Source organism: Stigmatopora nigra, chromosome 6 (assembly GCF_051989575.1).
Source record: "Stigmatopora nigra isolate UIUO_SnigA chromosome 6, RoL_Snig_1.1, whole genome shotgun sequence".
Taxonomy (NCBI): Eukaryota; Metazoa; Chordata; class Actinopteri; order Syngnathiformes; family Syngnathidae; genus Stigmatopora; species Stigmatopora nigra.
In genome coordinates, this window is record NC_135513.1 from 14,657,015 (window position 1) to 14,677,205 (window position 20,191).

Consider the following 20,191-nt stretch of genomic DNA (forward strand, 5'->3'; position numbering starts at 1 on the left):
GTATATAATGTTGAGCATTTTTGGCCTAATATTGTTTAAGTTTGTCGCTCTTTTTATTTAATTTTATTTGCGATTGCATGAAAGGCAAAATAAACGCTAAGCGTACGTAATCAGCTCAGGCAGCCGTTACTTGATATGAATTTTTAAGTTTATAATTTTTTTTGTTATTATTTTGACTGTGACTTGGAGTGAATGTTAGAAGACGATGATGTCATTGAATGCTAATGAGATACACGATTGGTTAATGTCATAATACAATATCAAGGTTTATAGATATTGTAGCTTCGTTTTTTTTTTTTGTTGCAAAAGTGGAGAATTCATATTTTTGAATAAAACTGTTCAAACAGTGGTTGAAACCACATGGAAAATATTTTGGTGTATTTTTTGTCCAGTTTTATTTAAAAAAAAGTCGTTATTCAAGAAAGTTGGGACTAGTTTGTCGGGATTTAAAAAGTTACACTGGAATGTGGGCAACAGCATAAATACATTTGAAGTACTACTTTATACAAAAGGAAACAAAAAAAAACTACGAAAACCAGCAGTGTTTCAGAAAGTGGCACAACAAGGCAGAGAGACTTTTCTAGAAGCTAAAAAATACAAAGTCTATATTGCAATGGTGACTCGGGCTTACGGTTATTCATGATTGGACGCCCGCTTCATAACTTGAGCTTTTTTCGACGTCCGCGACCATCTGGGGTTCCTTCGGGTTTTCGCTTCTGGGCCTGAGGAGACATTTTGTTTGGGTTATTAATCAATTAAATCATTAGGAATAAAAATGTGTCACATTTTGGGCTCTATCAGACTGGTTTGAATTGAAATTATATATTTTTCTGTTTTATTAATAGTACTTTTAAACTATTTTTACACAACCGAAATACTAAAAACAAACGGGATAGTTTGAATACAGACAAAAAAATTACAAATATTTTTTGAGGGTCTAAAACAAGGGTGTCAGACCATTTTTGATATATTTAGAATATTTTTGGATTAAAAGCCTTGAATATTATTTTTTTATACATCTAAAACTGTTTATTTTAGCTTTTTTACATATATTTTTAGATTAAAAAACAAAATTGGCACTCATGATTGACTTTCCCGGCCGGGCCACACAAAATGATGCGGTGGGCCAGATTTGGCCCCCGGGCCGCTACTTTAACACCCGTGGTCTAAAATATCTTCTAATTATTTTTTCTTTGAAAGTCAAAACTAATCTAGCAATTACCTACCTAATTACCTTACCTTCTAGTTTGTTACTACCTATAAATTTTTTTCTCTTTTTTTCCCTTCAAACTAATACTTGTATGTAATCGGTTGTATCAATAAAGTTTTACATTTATTTTTTGTTATTAACTGTACCAGAACTTTTTTTAAAAAAACCTGAACTCATTCACTGTCACTCACAGTGAGAGACTAGCTCAAAATAAATTTCAACTTGGACATCTAGCATAGAGTGATCACATTTGACTACCACTGGCGACCAATCTTGGACCAAGGACGACTTACCGAACCAGTCTTGGGTCCCCTCTTCTTCTTCTCTGCCTTCTCCCGCTCCTCCAGCTCCATGTTCTCCCTCTCAATTAGCGTGATGAGCGTATTGCAGCGCCTTTGCAGCTCCTGCCAAGAAATCCCCAAGCGTGAGCGGACGCCGAGACCGGATCAGAGCGGTCTTGGGCTCACCATAGCCGTCCGAGACTTGAGGAACCAGTCGAAACGGAACTGTGGCGAGTTGCGGATACACTGACGCAGTTCGTCGTAAACGCTTTCCTTGTCGAAGCCTAGCTTGTGAAGCATGCAGATGAGGAAGCGGTCCTCTTCTTCCGTGTAGTTCTTGCCCTTGTTGGTGCCGTAGGAGATGCGGAGCTGGTGAAAGGGCGCCTTGTAGCGGCCGATCTGGGAATGGCAGGCCAAGAAACTCAACTTTCAACTATTGGATTTAAGACTATTTTTTTGGGTAGTTTTGTTTAAGTATTGACCTAAAATATACATATTTACATTTTTTCTCAATTTTTCTTTATATTTAAGTTCAAACAAAATAAATTACATTTTTTTATGACTCAAACAGGAGAATTTAGACAATTTAATCATTGTTTGATAAAGTTAACCGTTCATCAGCTTTGCTCACAAAATGAGTCATCATTTACGGCAGTTACCTTTGAGTCCAGTGCTTTTTTGATGCTAATCCTCCTTTGGATCCTGGTTTCTCCTCGCTCGATTTGAGCCATGATCTTCTCAATGTCTTGCAGTTCGTTGCAGCGTTCCCAGAAAACGGCTAAAACGACGACATGGCGATTTAATCTCAGGACAAAAGTAGGTTAGCCATTCCAGTTTTAAAGACTTTACCGGAATACTCGATGACTTCCTCTGGCGTTTTCCCTTCCACCTCTCTGGCGATGTTTTCAATGTCGTCACGTCCCCACTTCTCATTGGCTTTGATGAACTGGTTGAAGTCGCGCTTGTTCCAAATGGTGAATCCCTAAAAACGGTAACAAGTTTTAAAAAATCCCAGTCATTTTTGTTTTAATACACTAACATTTGATTTAGTATAACGAACAAGCTCGATTGTACCTGCTGCAGGAGACTCTCTTTTTCCTCCAATTCCTCTTCTGTCAAGGCCTCCGCCTCGTCGATTTTGCTTTGCTCCTCCTTCTGGGCTTGAGCCGAGTTGGGCATTTCCGGATTGCGCGGCACCTAAAGCGACAAGACCGTTACGGACAACCCTTCCTGGTTGTAGAAATAGAACGTGCCATGATTTGCCCCGTGAGAGTAACACATGTACTTGAGTTGAAAATTGTGAATCAGGGGGCGACTTATACGGAAGATATTGTAAAATTCAACCATTTTAAGGGTGCGGCTTATACTTGGAGTCAGCTAATATGCAAGAAAGTACAGTACCTTGTAGCCAATGGTCTTTCTGTAGAAGAGAATTTCCTTTTCCAGGAGCTCAAAGAGACGCGGAGGGAAGAACTGGAAGTCCTGGACGTTGGGCTGCTTGGGTGGACGTGGAGCCTGGACAGAACAAGCAGTTAAAAACCGACGTTAAGTATATTAGGTGACCAAATGTCCGGGCGACAAAACGTCCGTTCGACCAAACGTCCGTTCTACCAAACTTCCGTTCTACCAAACTTCCGTTCTACCAAACTTCCGTTCTACCAAACGTCCGTTCTACCAAACGTCCGTTCTACCAAACGTCCGTTCTACCAAACGTCCGTTCTACCAAACGTCCGGCTACCCAAATACTCCTGGCTGGACCCACCTTGGGCGCTTTTGGTTCACTGACACGAAGCGCTTCCCTAAAGTAGGCGTCGACGGCGTAGTTGGCCTTTCTCTCCCTTTTGGGGGGCTCGATCCAGTTAGTGATGACCTGAAAAAGCGATTCAATACATCAAGATGAACAACAATATCTTATAATGTTGCTTCCGCCATACCTTTTTCTTCTCTCTATAGTCTTCTCCCTCGAAAGTATAGACGCTGCTGTTCTCCGTGTCCATGGTGAAGTTCCTCAAGGAGCTCTCGCCCAGATTGGAAAGCTTCTCCTTCATTTCCTTAGTCTGAAGGCCGGGAGATAAAACATAGTGTCAGGTATTGCACTTTTTTTTTTTTTAGCGAGTTAGCATCGGCTTGAGGGACACCGACCTTTCTCTCGCCGTAGACCAGGATGGCGTCGATGTCGTCGTCCGTGATTTCGCTCTCCTTGGACGCAAAGACGTGTGTGGCGCCGTGCCGGATGATGGACAGCATTTCGTCTTTGCCTAGTTTGTTGGCGCTCGGGTCGACGAGTCGCCCTGGAGAAAGAAACGGGTGTTTTAGAAGTCATTTATGCAGAAGTGCCAGTTTTTTGTAAGTAAAGTCATTTTAAATGGCTAATTTGATGGTTCAACATACTTAAGTGAAGTTTTAACTTACTTAAACGTCCAAGTTGTGTAAATGGACAACTAACAAGTTTTTTTTATATTAAAAAAATTAACTAAATAAATTTTGCAAAAAACAAAACTATTGGACAGTGTTTTATGAGTTCCACAGATTTTTTATTTTATTTTTTTACCATGGCTGTAACATGAAATTTTGCCTTTGATTTGCCAATGAATGCCTTAAAAGTCTTCGATTTCCCAAAACTTGGACCATGTCTACCTAGTGACCTCTCTTTGTCAATGTTTTCCCTCCCATTACACTATTTCCCCAAGAAAACAGAGCTAATTTCTTATTATTAACAAAGTAGTTATCTTAAAATCAAATACACAACACTGTACCTTGCTGAATAACGATGGAGTCCAGACGCAGTTTCATCTCGGCCCTCTCCACGATCCTCTCCTCCACCGTGTTCTCCGTGATGAATCGGAAGACGCGGACCTGCTTCATTTGCCCAATCCTATGCGCTCGATCCTGTATGGCGACACAAAGGGTTAAAGCGGTTTTGGCTCCGCCCATCCACCGCGTCGAAAAGGACCTCGCCCAGCACTCACCATGGCCTGGAGGTCCACTTGCGGGTTCCAGTCCGAGTCGTAGAGGATGACCACGTCGGCGGTGGCCAGGTTGATCCCCAGGCCGCCGGCTCGGGTGCTCAGCATGAAGATGAACTTGCTGCTGTTGGGCTCGTTGTAGGCGTTGATGGAAATCTAAAAAGGTGGACGTGTTTATATATATTTTTTTATAAATGGATTAAAAGAACTGGATTAAAATCCCTGAATATTCAGTTTTTAATCGATCTAAAACAATATTTATTTTAGCTTTTTTAAATATATTTTTAGATTTAAAAAAATATTTTTGAACCAAAAAACTGAAAAAATGGATTAAAAAAATGACAATTATTGATTTAAAAGGGCAAAATCAGGAAATGTAATATACATCTATACTCTTCATCTGAATTTGATCCTAAAACAGAAAGTCAACACTCATGATTTACTTTTCTGGGACGCACAAAATGAAGCAGCGGACCAGATTTGGCCCCCAAACCGCCACTTTGACACCCATGCTCTAACCTGTCGCTCCTCGTGCGGCGTCTGACCGTCCAGGCGGCAGTACCCATAATTCCTCCACATACAGTAGTCCTCCAAGATGTCCAGCACCCTGGTCATTTGGCTGAAGATGAGCACACGCGAGCCTGGTGCACAAAAAAACACAAAACTGAGTACCACCAAAAAAACCAACAACAGCATAATCCATACATCTTTATGCAACATCCCTCCCACTTACCCTGATCCTTCATTTTAGGTAGCAGCTTGTCCAGCACCACCATCTTGCCGCTGTTGACCACTAGGTGGAGGTCGGTGGTGTAAGGGGGCCCCGGCTCGGCGCCGTCGAATAAGTACGGGTGATTGCAGCACTTTCGCAGCTGCATGAGCACGTTGAGAAGCCGCATTTTGTCCATTTTCCCGGCTGAGTTCAGGATGTCGATGTCTTTCATCAGAATCTTGGTGTACCTTGTGAGAGGGGGGACAGTTGTTCAAATGATTGGTCAGTTCGTCATTCAGAGGACCATCTAATTTTCGAGGGGGTCCTAAAATCGTTAGCAACTATTCTAAACTAATTGAGAAGTGTTAGCAACCTATTGATTTGGCAATTTTAGCGACTTTGTATTTCTTTTGCAATTTGGGGAAAAAACAGGACTTGCATTTTTTTTAAATTAAAACCAGTACATTGTTTTTCTGTATTTTCTCGCATATTAGCCTCACTCTTAAAATTGTTTTACTCATATAAGACATTCCCTGATTCTTAATTTCCCCTCCATTATTCATGGTTTTATTAAAGAGCACAAATGTATTACTTTGAAGGAAAAATCTTAAATGAATAAAATATTTTGTGTGTTTTAGCTGTTTATTTTCTCTATTTTGAAAATAAAATGGCTGCATTGTCTTACATTATGACATTTCATTTTGTACCTTTGGAGTTTTGTGCATGTCAAGTCTAATTTATGCGAATATAAGCCTTACCCTTGATTTTTTAGTTACTAATAAGGCTTATATGTGAGAAAATCCAGCATTTGTCAACCACACAGCCCAACTTTACTTACCATTCTCGCTGCATTTTACTGAGTCCCACATACATCTTGATCTCTTTCTTGGGTAGTAGAGTTTTCTCCACATCAGCTTTAATACGCCGGAGCAGAAAGGGGCGAAGTACCTACTCGCAACATTGAAAATACAATTTCAAAACAGGCCTTAAAAAAAAGGCACCTCAATCACCCCTGTTGTACTAACCGTGTGGAGACGTTCCACCAGTTTCGTATCCCCCAAACAGTTGTTAGTATCGAACCAGGAATCAAAATCCTGCCAGGAATGAATGGACATAAGCAACCAATGAGGTACTTGTTATCGTCAATGTTATTTAAAAAGATGGCGCTTACCTCTGATGAATTAAAGACGTCGGGAAGCAAGAAGTTTAAAAGTGCCCACAGCTCGTGTAGGTTATTTTGGAGTGGGGTGCCAGTCAGCAGCAGGCGGTTGGTGGTCTTGAATTCTCGTACAATTTCTGACAACTAGGGAGAAAGGCTCATTGTTAGGCAGGGGTGTCAAACATACGGCTTGCGGGCCGGATCCGGCCCGTCTCGTGGTTTGGTACGGCCCAGGGAAGAAAGCTGCATTGTATAAAAAAAAATGAATTTTCTTTAAAATTTGTACTTCTTGTATTATCCGCTAGGGGCGCAGTGTTTTAGTACGTGCAGACATCCATTGACATTTATTTATGTTCTTAATATATATATATATATGTTCATAATATATTATTCATAATGTAAAAGGAAAATTATGTTAATAAACATTTTGATAATTTACTCATTCATAATGTAAAAGGAAAATTATGTTAATAAACATTTTGATAATTTACTCATTCTTTGCACTAATTATTAGTATTAGTGACTAATACAAAGGAAAAAGAAGTAGGCTTATTGTTAGTTCTATGTCATTTTGCAATGAGTTTACTGGACCGACCCGCTTCATCTCAAATTAAGCTGTATTCGGCCCGCAGACCAAAGTTTGACAACCCTGGACTAGAGGTTTTTGGGAATAGTGAGGCGGAGCCTACTTTGGATTTTTCGTTCTTGATCCTATGGGCTTCGTCGATGACCAGGTAGCGCCAGTTGAACTTTTTGAACACGGCCTTTTCGATGATGAGCATCTCGTACGATGTCACGCAGACGTCCCATTCGCCGGGAAGCAAGACGTCTCGGATGAGTGCCGTCTGCAAAATAAATGGGGGGAGGGGTCTTTGAGAATTGCTCAAAACACCAAAAACTGCAATACAATTTAATGAAAATATACCATAAGGACTGAAAGGTCATAATTTAATGAGAATTTTACGTAATTGCAACAGATAAAAGTAACCAAGATAAATAAATTTGTCATATAAAAGGTACATTTTATAAATATTTTGTAAAAAAAATTACTAGTTTTACAAAAAAAACCTCAAATCTTTTAGGTTAAATGTCTTTTTCCTTTTACTTTGACCTTTTCTAATGACCATTTCAAAACAATAACAAAACAACAAGATGGCTGACCCTCTCTTCTCTGTCTCCGATAAGACAGACGGCTCTCAGAGACGGCACCCAGCGCTTAAATTCGTTCATCCAGTTGTACAACGTGGACTTGGGAACCAGCACCATATGTGGCCCGGGGATGTTCCTGTAGTGCTTCATGTAGCCCAGCAGGGAAATAGTCTGGAGGGTCTTTCCCAAACCCTGGTGGTATCAAAATACAACGTTAAGTTGAGCCTAATTGACAAAAAAATCACACTGTGTTGCGTTCGCTTACCATTTCGTCGGCGAGGATGCCGTTGATTCCGTTCTCGTACAGCGAGATGAGCCAGTTCAAGCCTCGGACTTGGTAGTCCCTCATTTTTCCCGTTTTGACGTCTGCGGGAGAAGGTGAACCGTGAGTAGGAACCTACCCATGGACATTGCCGTTTTTTACTGCCGACCGGCTGGTGCTTACACGAGGGTGAGTCGTCGAATCGGGTGCAGACGTTGGTTGTTTTGGTGCTCTCGCTCAACAGTTCCTCGTCTTCTTCTTGTTCGGTGCGGCGGTGTCGGTTGCTGTTGAAAAAGAAGAGTGGTTATTTTGAAAGCAGTTCTTAGAAATTAGTTGTATTGACCCGAATATAAGACGACACACTATTTTTATTTTTTTTAAGTAGTTTGGAAAGTTTTTTGAACAGCAAATTCAATTTTTAGACTGAAAATAATGACAGTACATCAGAAAAAAAGATTATATTAATATATCCAAGAGAAAATCTAATTTAGCCTCATTCAAATCATGCAAAAACTGCATGTCCTTAATTAAAACTAGTCTGATTTTTTTTTGAACAACAAATTCAATTTTTTATCCTGAAAATAATGACATTATATCAAAAACAAATGATTATATTAAGATATCCAGGAGAAAAAACAAATTTTGCCTGATTCAATTCATTTAAAAACTGTGGAAAAGAACATATCTATTTGACGTTGATAGATGTCTAAGGTAACGGCTACTTACTCTCCAGCTGACAATAAATTCTGCTTCTCATCTTTCTTGATACGAGGACGTCCCGGCTTCATCTTGAGGGGAGACGTGGGGGTCTTCTGAGCGGCCGGCTGGATGAAGTGAGCAAATAGCTCGGTTTGCTTCAATAAGTAGTCAAATCTGTTGGTACGGTCCGTTTTCTGCAGGGGTAAAAGGCAGATGTGGATTTGTCCCCCGGCAACAACAAGACTGTTTTAATCATGTGATGGACAGAAAATATACTCACCACTTTTTCTTCATAACCTGGAGCAGATTCTTTGGTTTTGGTGGAGGATGAAGAGGACGCATCCTGTCCATCGGGTCCTGCATCCGAGGACGACTCTTTGCCACCGGCGTCAGAGTCAGACTTCTCCTAGAAAAATAAATATAGATTTAAAAAATAATAGTAAAAATGCACCCAATTAGCATTAGCTCAGCTTCTTTTTGAAAGCAGTTAAAATTATATATTTTTAAAATATACCATTAATTTCAGCTCAAATTGGGCTGCTTCCATTATGAAAATGAATATCTATTTTTCCTAATTAAAATTTGAATCTAATATAATTTGAAGCATAATTCATTATTACAAATATTTTTCTTCTATTTTTTGCAGAGTTGTAACAATAATTTCAATAAACAAGAAATTAAAAAACATGATTTTTTAATGTAATTAATTATTCAAAAAAGCTATATTTATTATATAAATGAATACCAGTGTATTTTACAAATTATGACTATATTTCCTGTCACTCAACTTTATCTGAACTGAATGGAATTGACATTTCTAAGATATTTTTTAATGTTTTTACGACAAAACTCAAAACACTAAAATTATACACGCGCAATGTTTTAGTCGGCGCATCAAAGCACAATGAAAAATCCAATTAAAGCAAGTTTAGTATCACCACCTGGGTTCGGCGTCTTTGAAGAAAAAGACGAGCTTTGGTTTCCTATTAACAGGCTAAAATGTTCCAAAATGTCTCCCCAAGAAAAAAATATATATGAAGTTAATTCAACTGCGCCAATTTAATGTCCGGCATTTACGAAACAACAATGGCCTCGACTGCTAGTCAGTGAAGCTAGCCACATGCTAACGGACGCTAACGGTTAAAAGCAAGTGGAAACCTGACGTTGACGTGAATGAAGAATTATAACTATTATATTCCTAAGTACATTGAATGGATATACCGAGCAGAATTTGGAAATATTCCGCCATTTTATAACCTTCTTACCTCTGTTCCCCCGGCTTCTTCCACTTCGGGCTGCTCTTCCCGCTCCGGTTCTACGCCGCTTAGAAGTTCCGACATTATTTGACGAGTATTTCGTCTTAGAATCGCCCAAATATACTCTGTTCGTGCGTGGAGTGTAGTTTAGCTCCTCTGTGGATATTTTGGAGTTTAACTTTAACGCCTTTGTCCGGAAATATCCTGTTTTGGGGAATGAAAGACACACCAGTCGGTGCTGTGTTAGCGGTATTTTACTACTGTTTTCCCCTCATGAACACCCGCGAACTCACAACGTGATTTTTCTGTGTTCTCGCGAGCGTGGACCGTGTTACGTTCATAAATTAAGGAAGTCTGGCTTCTCTGATTAAAAAAGTTGAATTTATGATACACATAACCCTACTTTCATGGAATAAATGAATACAATTGGATTCACGTTATATAATTCAAATGTAGGATATCATGACGTCTGCACCACTAACAGCTGTGAAACGTAGGAAAAGACAGGCAGTACATTATACTACTATTACTTTATATTTAGCATTGTACTTTATGGCTTTTATCGTATCGATATGCAGTAACATAGTTTGATAAATATATTTTAGTAGATTTTCAGATTCGTCTTTCAGCATCTAATTTATCAAAAGGTTAAGTTGATAAAGATAAGAGTTTATAAAGTTCCCACACTGGAGTAGCCATTGAATGCATTTGAAAAAGTGAAACAAAAGTATGACGTCTTGAGTTCTATAAATACGTAAGCATGTTTGCTTTGTTTTAAAAAGCACAACAATTGATTAAACAGAGGTCACATTATTTATATTTTGCCTTTTTTTGCTGTAAATATAAATATTTTTAAAAACACTTCAATACTATTATCGTAACGGCGTGTTATACAAGACAAAACATGGACTGGACTTCCTGTTTTGAACGTTTTCAAATTAAAACAAAAAGTGGAACGGAGTTAATAACTCACCGAGGCCCTTAAAAGTAAACGCAAACTGATCCAATTCCCATAAATAACAAAACCCTACATAATTTGCATGCTGATTTAAATTTGTGTCAAAACCTAAGGCAAAAAAAAAATAAAGTACAGTCACTGTGTAACAGTTTTATGCTCACATCCAGGACTGCTACTAGCTTGACACTCACCTAAACATATTTAGCCACTAGAGGGCATTTTCTCCCAACGAGTTAATCTTAAAAAAATCACTATCATTTTTTTTACTCTATTCTGACCTTCCTAAAACACAATGACCTCGATCTAGATTGTCTACAAGCATAACATTCAAAAAGTTACATTAGCATCTTTCAGATTTCGACTGAAACTTTGCCAACAATTATTGCCAGTGGGGCAAAATGGCTTAACGTCTCATACTGAGATTAGGTAAGATTTTATAATAACTACCATCGGCTACTGGTGTCTGGAACGTGACTTGTGCAAGCCTTGGGCTGCCCAAGCAGCTCAATTTCTTTAATTGAGGGCCGGCAGCAGCATCGCAGGGGTGATGAGCCTCTCGTAACCATAACTACAATTTATTATATCCTCAAATCCATTACCCGGGGTCCACTGAGCCCCCCAATCGGTTCCGAAGCCCAATTACTGGCACTGAAGTACCAAAAAGGCCAGGGTAAACTACATACTACGAACAGCGGTGGCGCTATGAATCCTGATTTATGGAGGAAATTCCTTCATTAAGATGCCTTGCAAAAAAATAAACACTTTACAAAATATTTCTATATTTGTTGAGATTATTGGTTATTATTTTGTCATGTCATACAAAAAATAAGTGCTTTCCTATTTCTTAAACACGTTTTTGTTGTCTTTAAAAATGTAAATAAATAAAATAAATCTTAAATGAAGATATTATGTTATTTAAAAGGGTAAAAAAAACATTGCTAGTCGATTAGATGTTGATTAGCCAATTAATTATAGCATTTCTCGTATGACTGACATTTTGGAGTCGCACCTGAATGCAACACACAGGAAAGAAAAATATAAATGTAAATAAATAGAAGAAATCTTATATTAAGATGTTATGTTCTTAAAAGGCTAAATAAAAACATCATTTCATAGGGAAAACATTCTAAGCGATGAGATGTTAATTAGCTAATTAATTATGGCATCTCTAGTATGACCGATTTTTTAAGTCGCACCTGAACGCACCACACAGAAAAACAAGACATCAAAACCCTTTTGGATTAGCCATCTACTCATCATGAAGATGCTTAAACTAAACACATCCAATGACAAATCACGTGAATTTTCTCAATAGCTACGCCATGCTAACACAATTTGATGCCCTGTCCCCCAAAAAAGATGGAAAAAGTGAGCTCCACAAGAGCGAACCCTGATTTTTCTGTTCTCTTCCTAACCTTCTTCTCACCCCTCGCCGTCTTTATCCTCCTGTCACTGTAGCCCCGCCCCCTTCCCCCTCCGCGGCTGTGCGTGACCCCTCGTTGCCCTCTTGCCAGTCTCTATTATTTCTAGCCGCCCAGTGGCCCAGACCTGACTACGTCTCCCCCCCTTAGACAAGATCGGATTCCATTTTTTTCCGGCTGGTCACTGAATCAGTGCTCCAGCACCCCTGGCAACCCTAATGAGGATAAAGAAGTTCAAAAAATGAATTGAATAAAATAATCGGATCAAATATGATAGCATGATGTAATAATTACCACCACTGAAATAGACCCCGCCCCCATCTAGTCACATTTTTCTAGATCCGCCCCTTTACAGCACCCCCAGCGACCCTAACGAGAAGAAAGTGTTTCAGAAAATGAATTGAATAAAATAATCGGATCAAATATGATAGCATGATGTAATAATTACCACCACTGAAATAGACTCCGCCCCCAAAAGTCACATTTTTCTAGATCCGCCCCTTTACTGCACCCCCAGCGACCCTAATGAGGAGAAAACAGTTCAGAAAATGAATTGAATCAAATAATTGTATAAAATATGATACAATGATGTAATACTTACCACCTCTGAAATAGTCCCCGCCCCCTTCTGGCCACCCCAGTCCCATTTTTTCTAGCTCCGCCCCTGTACAGCAGCTGTCTGCTTAATTGGCCATTTTGTTTTGTCACTCGGTGGCCTTCCCGGTTAGCCCAAAACAAGACGGTGGTCCGCCATTTGAAGGACGGCGGAGCGAGTTGGGCGGTCATGGGCGGCGCGCATTTGGCGGCGGTGGCGGGCACTTGTCGGGCAGATGGGCTTCCCCTTCCGAGCCAGACACCGCTGGCCTCTGCCAACTGTCGGCCAGACGTGGCGCTTCCTGGCTGGCTTCGTGGCCCCATTAGCTTCCAATTAGCGCTAGGATGATGTCTTAACTGAGGGACTACTTTGCTTGTTTGGCTGGATTTGCGGATGCCAAAACTCATTTTTTTTAAGGAGCCAGAAAATACTGTTCAAGTCCTCATCATCCAAAAAACAAGTCTTCAACTGGTCTTGGGTTTAGACCCCCAAAAAATATTGGTTTTTGTATCTGTCTGGAGTCCTTAAGTCTTGGTCTTTCCCCTCAAATGGATAAGTTTTGTCTCAATCTGGATCTTCAAAAAGTCTTTTTGTCTCAATCTGGATCTCCAAAAAGTATTTTTGTATCAATATGGATGTCCAAAAAGTCTTTTTGTCTCAATCTGGATGTCCAAAAAGTCTTTTTGTCTCAATCTGGATATCCAAAAAGTCTTTTTGTCTCAGTATGGATTCCTTAAAGTCGGTCTTTGGTCTCAGTTTTATCTCCCAAAATTTTGGCCCAATCCAGACCTCAACTTGTTTTGGTCAAAATCTCAATCTGGATCTCCCAAAATCCTTAAAAATCTCAAATTTGTCTCAGTCTCATCCACCATAGTCCTTAAAAATCTCAAATTTGTCTCAATCTCATCCCCCAAAGTCCTCAAAATCATTTTTTCTCTCAGTCTCATCTCCTAAATGTCCAGATCTTCTTGATTTGGTCCAATCCGGACATTGCAAGTCTTCAACTGGTCTTGACCTTAGCCCAAAAAAAATCTTGGTTTCCTATCTATCTGGAGTCCAAAGTCTTTTGGTCCCAAAAGAACCAGTCTTGTCTCAATCTGGATCTCCAAAAGTCCTTAAAACCTCACTTTTGTCTCAATCTCATCCCCCAAAATGTCCTAGTCTTCTTGATTTGGTCCAATCTGGACTTCCAAAAAGTCTTCAGAACAAAGTCTTGGGTAGCTTTCCCTCAAATTTATGGAAGATGGCTTTCCAGTTTGAGTATGTTTTTTCCTGCTCCGTGATTGGCTGGCGTGGATTCCGACAGTCGGGAGAGTCCACGGCTCCACTTCATTAGCGAGTTCTGGAAAACGAGGAGCTCCATTAGCCGGTCTTGACCTCGGACTCTTCCGTTAATCTCTTCTGGAACGTCCTGGGCCGCGTTGGACGCAAATGGCGGATCGAAAAGGGGTGGGGTTTGACTTTAACCCGCCGTTAAATGCCCACCCACCGACAGAGGTCGGCCCACCGCATGGCTGTCACCATGGCGATGACCCGGCTACCCCCGAGGTGGCCTGTTTAAGTACTGGATTAATCACAAATGATTTGGTACACAAATAAGTTCTTGCAGATCTTATGCTCAAAGTGGAAAGACATTTTTGGGCCTGTGAATTGTTCAAATGCATAATTATTGTACTTAAAAAAAATTTGGGGCAGTAAGTGTTTAAAAAATTGATGTTCTTGTTTTTTTTTTACATTAAAGGTAGATTTTTTGAATATTTTTTTCATTTTTATCCTGCATATAAAAAAGGGGCGGGGCAAATACACTTGGGATTTTATGCAAAATATTTGCTATTATTTATTTTACTTATTTTTTAAATTTCAAATAAGTAAAATGAATTACTTTTGGATATTTTTGTATTTTTTATCGTTTATCTTTTCATGTTTAAGGTAATAATGAAAGTTAATGAAATCATTATTCTTGGATTTCATTTTTTTTAAATTAAACACATTGTTTTTTATCAAATATGAAAAAAAGAAGTAAATTTCCTGGCATTTTTTAAACTAGATCTACAATGTCTTCTGTGTCTGTCTTACTACTGCAACCAAGAAATTTCCCAAATATGGAATTAAATAATCTAATCTAATCTAATTTCAATTTAATGTGTGCCATCCTCGGTAATGATGGTCCAAAACAAACGTTAAAAAATAAAAAAACGCAGCTACAATTGACCATGGTGACCGAACGCTAATCGTCCGCTACGACCGCTCGCAGGTAGTCGTGGATCATCTCCGCCAATTGAAAGTCTCCGAGTGGACACGGCTAACGCTAACGCTAACACTGATGGACGAGTCCCTTAACGTGGCGCAACACTTTATCTCTGCTTCATCTGTTTTCATTAGACGGCGCCGACCTTCGGCCCGCCGCATTCGGGATTAGCGAGCCGCTCTTTCCCGACGGCTTCCTTAAAAAAATAATAATAATAATAAAATAAAAAATTAAAACTGTGTGACCTGTGCAGTAAGGACAAATTGGAAGAAGGGTGTCTAAGGTGCGGGCAGCGGGCCGAAAGTGGACCGAAAGGGGCTCTGCGATTGGGACGTTGTTCATACATTTTTTTGAATTTTTAATTTTAAAAGATATATATTTTTGAATGGAAAAAAAACATGTAATTTAGATCCTTAAGTTTTTTTCTTAGAAAGGGAAATCATCAATTTTTTAAAAATAATAACAATAATAATAAAAAAAACAACTTTAAATAATTGTTTAAATTTTTTGACATGGTGAAAAATTATGTAAAAAATGTCATGTAAACCAAGTCAATTTTAAAAATTAGATGATTTTAAATTTTCTTTTACTTTGAAATTGTTATTTTAAATAAATGGCTTTAAAGAATCCTATAAAACAGAAAACGGGACAACTATGTCTTCCAAAAACACAAACTATAAAAAAATAATAAATTAATATAATCAATTAACTTAATAATAATAAATGAATTGCCCACCTTTTCATGTCGAAGAATGCTGAAACGACAGAAAACAAGAAATGGTTTTAATATTTGATGTAAGCTTTACTTTCAAATCCCGTTACATTTAGATCTGGTAAGTTGAACATAAAAAAAAATAAAAATAAAAGAATACCAAAGAAAATACCAAAAAAAAGAAATAAAACAAAACAAAAAAGTACAAATGATCTATTTACCAGTTATCGTCACAACCCTGTACAGCCTTAACCATGGAGTAATAATAATAATCATATAAAAAAAAGCTTTGTACAGCATATAGCAGTTGTTACCAAAGCAGATACGCGTCGGGTTGAGCCTATTTTTTTATGTATTTATTCATTTTTTTGTAGTTTTTAATCCATCGTAAAAACGCCGCCAAATGAGAAGTGCCAAAATGGAGGACAAAAAAAGATTTGCAAAGTTAGGAGTGCAAAAAAGTGTAGGCGATGCTTAAAAAAATGAAATATTATTATTCATATTTTGTATTTTGGGAGGACTCGATTTGATATTTTAGTATAAAAAAAACAACGAAAAACTGATAATGAGAACGTGAGGGATTCCATCCTAAAATCACATTCGGCGCCATTTTTTTTTTAGTTTTTTTTTTTTTTAGCTGGCAATATTTCATGTAAAAAAATAAAATCATACAAAAAAGGGTCTTAAAAACACTCAAATTGGCTTTGAAAGGCCACAAAATAAAAGAAAACAGGCTTTTTGGAATAAAAAAAAGATTTTTTTTAATGGTCGAATAATTCCGACACGAAATAAAAGTGCAGCTTTGTGCAATTTTTTTTGTTATTTTTTAAAACGATAAAAAACGCTGATTATAAATTTAGCCTGGGCGTCTTTTAGCCCCCAGGAAGAGCTATTTTTTAAAATTTGTATTTTATTTTGAAATACAAATTTTCTCCATTTCAGAGCAGAGGCTTGATTAATTTTTTTAAACATTTTTTTTTTTGGTTAACACTTATTTTTTTTAAGTGCTTTTGCAATCTACGTCTTGGAAATTAAGTGCAAAAAGTCATTTTGGGGGCGGGGCTTTGAGACGGCATCGAAATATGTGCTAATTTTGGGTTTTAGCGCTACAAGCTACGTTTTTAGGCAAAAAAAATCCTTGTGAAATTTAGCATATTCGTCATAACGAGCTAGCGGCGTTCCACAAGGCTCAATCTGCGATCCACTTTTATTTTGAAATCACCAATTGCACAACACCGTGTGGTTTACCCTGACATTTTATGTCGTTAAAACACCGAATTGTGCCAAAAAATTGAGTTTTGTCGGAGTTTTCGATCGCTAACGAGTTTCTGACGGTGATTATTCGGGTTTTCGAGTTTTTTAACAAATCCGGTTGTTAGTCAAAACACATTTGATGACAACTAAAGGCTTCGTAAAAACAAAAAACGATCAAAAAATGCAACAAAAAAGGCAATTTCCTGTCTTTACCAGCACACATGATGTCCCTGTTCACACTTTTTTTTTTACATCAACAAAAATACATTCATTCAAGTCATTTTGGAACAGTTTCTGTAGTTATTTAGCTTTTCTTTTGTACACAAAAAATTACAAAAAAGCTCCAAAAAGCACCATTTGAATCCACCATCCGCTAACCCGTTAGCACGCTAATGTATGATTTAACGTTGTTGTCGAGTATGAGCGAGTGCAAAACAAATATTGTTTGTCCAATTTTTTTGTAGATTTGAGTCTCATAGCTTAGCAGGAACAAAAAAAAAGGCGGGGTTTGTTAAACCTTAGATGCGTAAGTGCGTCATGTTTTTTTTTGTTGAAATAATTTTTAGCGTTTCATTGAATGAGCTTTGAAATGTTAAGATATGTTTGTATGACAACCAAAAAAATGCAAAAAAATTGAACCGTATGAATTTTTTTTGGAACATAATGCGAAACTTGGATTTTTTTTTAAAGATTTTTTTTTAAAGATTTTTTTTTTTTACATTAGGTGCTTCCAAAATTTGCAGCCCTTGATGTATGTGGGTTTTATAAATATATATTATCATTGGTTTGAAATGGTTTTGGCAGTTTTTCCAATTTTTCCAATTAGTTTTTTTTACTGTTTTTTGGCAGTTTTGCAACTTTTTGAACAATCAAATCAGATTTTTTCGCTCATTCCGGCTCAAAAGTCTCAGAGGCCATGTTTGGACAAACCTGGTGTAGCGGACCAAGACTTGAGCCCCCCAAAAATCCCCCAAAAAACCAAAAAGCCACTTACCCCAGATCATGTGTACCTTTTTTACAGCCACCATGGCTAAAAAAATCAAACTCTCCCTTTGGATTCCATGGAATTTTTGACACGTATCGACTCCACACTGGTGCATCTAAGGGTTAACCTGCTTAAAAAAAAAAAAAAAAAAAACATTAAAAAAATGTCAAAATCAAATCAAAAGACAGGCGGGGGCGGGGCTTATAAAACTATGTACAAGAATGATAAATAAGTGCGTGTTTTTTGAGGCGTCTGCTTTGGAAATGAGTCCGTTGCATCGGTTCCGTTGGCGTGGCCCCTTAAACAGGCCAAGCTAAAAAAGGGGGCGGGGCCCAGCGCCCCGTCCGACGTGGCGAAATTCAGAGGTTTGAGAAGGAGGGGGCGGGGCAAGCAGCTTCCGCACGGTTCTCTCAAAAAATGTTGGAAAAAGGCGGAGTCACTCAAGGAGTTCGGGCTCGCTCGGTTAGTCCCAGGTAGGCCAGGAAGGAGTGTTTGCGGGATGGGCGGGGTTTAGGCGCCCGCAGTAGGGGCGGGGCTTGGAATGCCGAGTCGCGGCGGCCGAACAAGGTAGTGAGGGGGATTAGCCGCGCCCGCTGGCCGTTCCCGCGGGGTTCCGGCGGGGGGCGGGCCAGGCGGGGGCCGGCGCCCGGCCGGCGGGGGGCGGGCGGTTCGGCTGGCCCCGCCCCCGCCGCGTGCTTGAGCCGCTTGTGCAGGTTGAGGTTGTCCTTGCGCTTGCAGCGGTACGGGCAGCGGTCGCAGAGGAAGGGGCGTTCGCCCGTATGTACCCGTACGTGCTCGATTAGCTTGTTAGCCGTCTTGGACAGGTAGCCGCAACGCTCGCAGCGGTAGTGGTTGCCCAAGCGGTGGGCGCGGCGGGCGTGGGCCTCCAGGGAGGGCCGGTCGGGCCACAGACCCCGGCAGATACGGCAGCGGTGCTCCGTACGCAGGTGCGTCTTCAGGTGGCACTCCATGGCCGCCGGGCGCCCGCTGGAGTACAGGCACAAGGGGCACCTGGCGGGAAGGCAGAGCGTGGATGAAGGACACCCTCCTCCAGGGGTCGGGGGAGCGGCTGAAATGGCGAGGGGAGGGTGGGTGGGTTTTGGGGGTGGCGCGGCGGGTGAGATATGGAGCGGCACTTACATCTTTAAATTGCACCTTTCATCTGCTCGGGGCCCCAAAACGCTTCACAAACCCTGCGGAACAGAATCACAGGGTTTGTTGGGAGGGGCTAAGGGGGTGGGCGGAGCCAGGGTTTTTAGGCAAGGCCCTTGTTGTTCGGTGTATAAGTTTGTGTGGAAAATAGATGTGTGCTGTTGATTGACTATTGGGACTTTTTTTAGTGTTGAATGTGTGAGGAATTAATATTTTTGTTGGATTTATGTTGGAATTTCATTTTTTTGACTGATTTTTTTTAAAAAGTGCACTAAAAAAATACTTCATTCTAAAAATACTACTTATTTTGCACCTCATTCTAATCTCCAAATTTTAATAGGAAAAAATGATAAGTCACCAAGCTTTTTATCATAAAAAAAAATTCAATAAAAAAGCCAATTTAATTTTTTTTAATGAAAATTGAAAAAAAATATTGTTTTAAAAATATGTTTTTCCTTTATTTGTATATTTTATCAATGCAATCAGGACTGTCCCATATACATAAAAATCCATTAAAAAAGCCAATTAAAAAAAAAAGTTGAACTAAAAATAAATTTAAAAAACTTTTTTCCCATTTGCATATTTTATTCATGCAATCCGGACATGAATCAATTTAAAATATTTATATTTTTTAAAAATTAATCTGCTCCCACCCTCTTTTCGGATTTAAAAAAAAAAGTGTACCATTTTTTTAGGCTAAAAATGAGTTAAGGTCAGCAACGTCTGAATGGGCGTGCACATGTGGGCGTGAGCTAGTGGCGTGATGGGTGAGGGAGGATGGGCGGAGTTTAGGAAAGGTGTGACTGTACTTGCTTTCCTTACTTGAGTCCTCCGGCGGGGACGCTGTGACACTTTTTGTGCTCCAGCAACTGCTCGGGCGTCTTCAGGAACTTGTGGCACACGTCGCACTCGAACATGCGGGCGATCAGGTGGATCTGTAGGTGGCGCTCGTACATGCTGCGAGTCTTGCACACAAACGTGCAGAACACGCACTCAAAGCCTGGAAAAAACGGGATGACAAATTTCAGTCTGGATTATAAGACTCGTTTTGAGAATCCCAAAAAACAAAGTCTAGATTCTAAGGCTGGTTTTGAGAATTCTGAAAAAGAAGTCTGGATTCTAAGACTCGTTTTGACAATTCTGAAAAACAGTCTGGATTCCAAGACTCGTTT

The 20,191-nt window shown here is 39.4% G+C and overlaps 2 protein-coding genes across 3 annotated transcripts in view; both read right to left on the reverse strand.

Moving 5' to 3' along the window:
* Window positions 1-370: 370 nt before the first annotated feature.
* Window positions 371-9,993, reverse strand: smarca5 (SNF2 related chromatin remodeling ATPase 5). Its single transcript, XM_077718577.1, has 24 exons — window positions 9,704-9,993; window positions 8,719-8,844; window positions 8,466-8,632; window positions 7,923-8,023; window positions 7,743-7,843; window positions 7,490-7,669; window positions 7,018-7,173; window positions 6,341-6,472; window positions 6,195-6,263; window positions 6,008-6,117; window positions 5,191-5,417; window positions 4,977-5,098; window positions 4,461-4,613; window positions 4,248-4,380; window positions 3,634-3,782; window positions 3,426-3,548; window positions 3,254-3,361; window positions 2,893-3,006; window positions 2,566-2,688; window positions 2,341-2,473; window positions 2,151-2,269; window positions 1,678-1,890; window positions 1,504-1,614; window positions 371-722 (listed from the first exon to the last, which is right to left on the reverse strand). The coding sequence occupies exons 1-24, from the start codon at window positions 9,776-9,778 to the stop codon at window positions 657-659; spliced, it is 3,111 nt and encodes a 1,036-aa protein (XP_077574703.1). The 5' UTR covers window positions 9,779-9,993; the 3' UTR covers window positions 371-656.
* A 7,603-nt stretch (window positions 9,994-17,596) lies between these two features.
* Window positions 17,597-20,191, reverse strand: part of znf827 (zinc finger protein 827) — a 50,020-nt gene continuing 47,425 nt past the window's right edge. Inside the window, exons 13-15 of one of the 2 annotated variants that reach the window (XM_077719332.1) lie at window positions 19,842-20,019; window positions 19,008-19,060; window positions 18,731-18,878 (exon numbers count right to left, since the gene is read on the reverse strand). In XM_077719332.1, coding sequence (XP_077575458.1) covers window positions 19,012-19,060; window positions 19,842-20,019 — 227 coding nt within the window. In that variant the 3' untranslated portion in view covers window positions 18,731-18,878; window positions 19,008-19,011. Of the gene's footprint in view, window positions 18,879-19,007; window positions 19,061-19,841; window positions 20,020-20,191 lie in introns of both variants that reach the window. The other variant, XM_077719331.1, reaches the window with a different exon arrangement.

Coding starts and splice junctions, on each gene's coding strand:
- smarca5 (XM_077718577.1), bottom strand. CDS start 9,778: ATGTCGGAACTTCTAAGCGGCGTAGAACCGGAGCGGGAAGAGCAGCCC. Junction 7,844..7,922: donor ATTCGACGACTCACCCTCGT/GTAAGCACCAGC, acceptor CTTCTCCCGCAG/ACGTCAAAACGGGAAAAATG. Junction 6,118..6,194: donor TGGTGGAACGTCTCCACACG/GTTAGTACAACA, acceptor TGTTGCGAGTAG/GTACTTCGCCCCTTTCTGCT.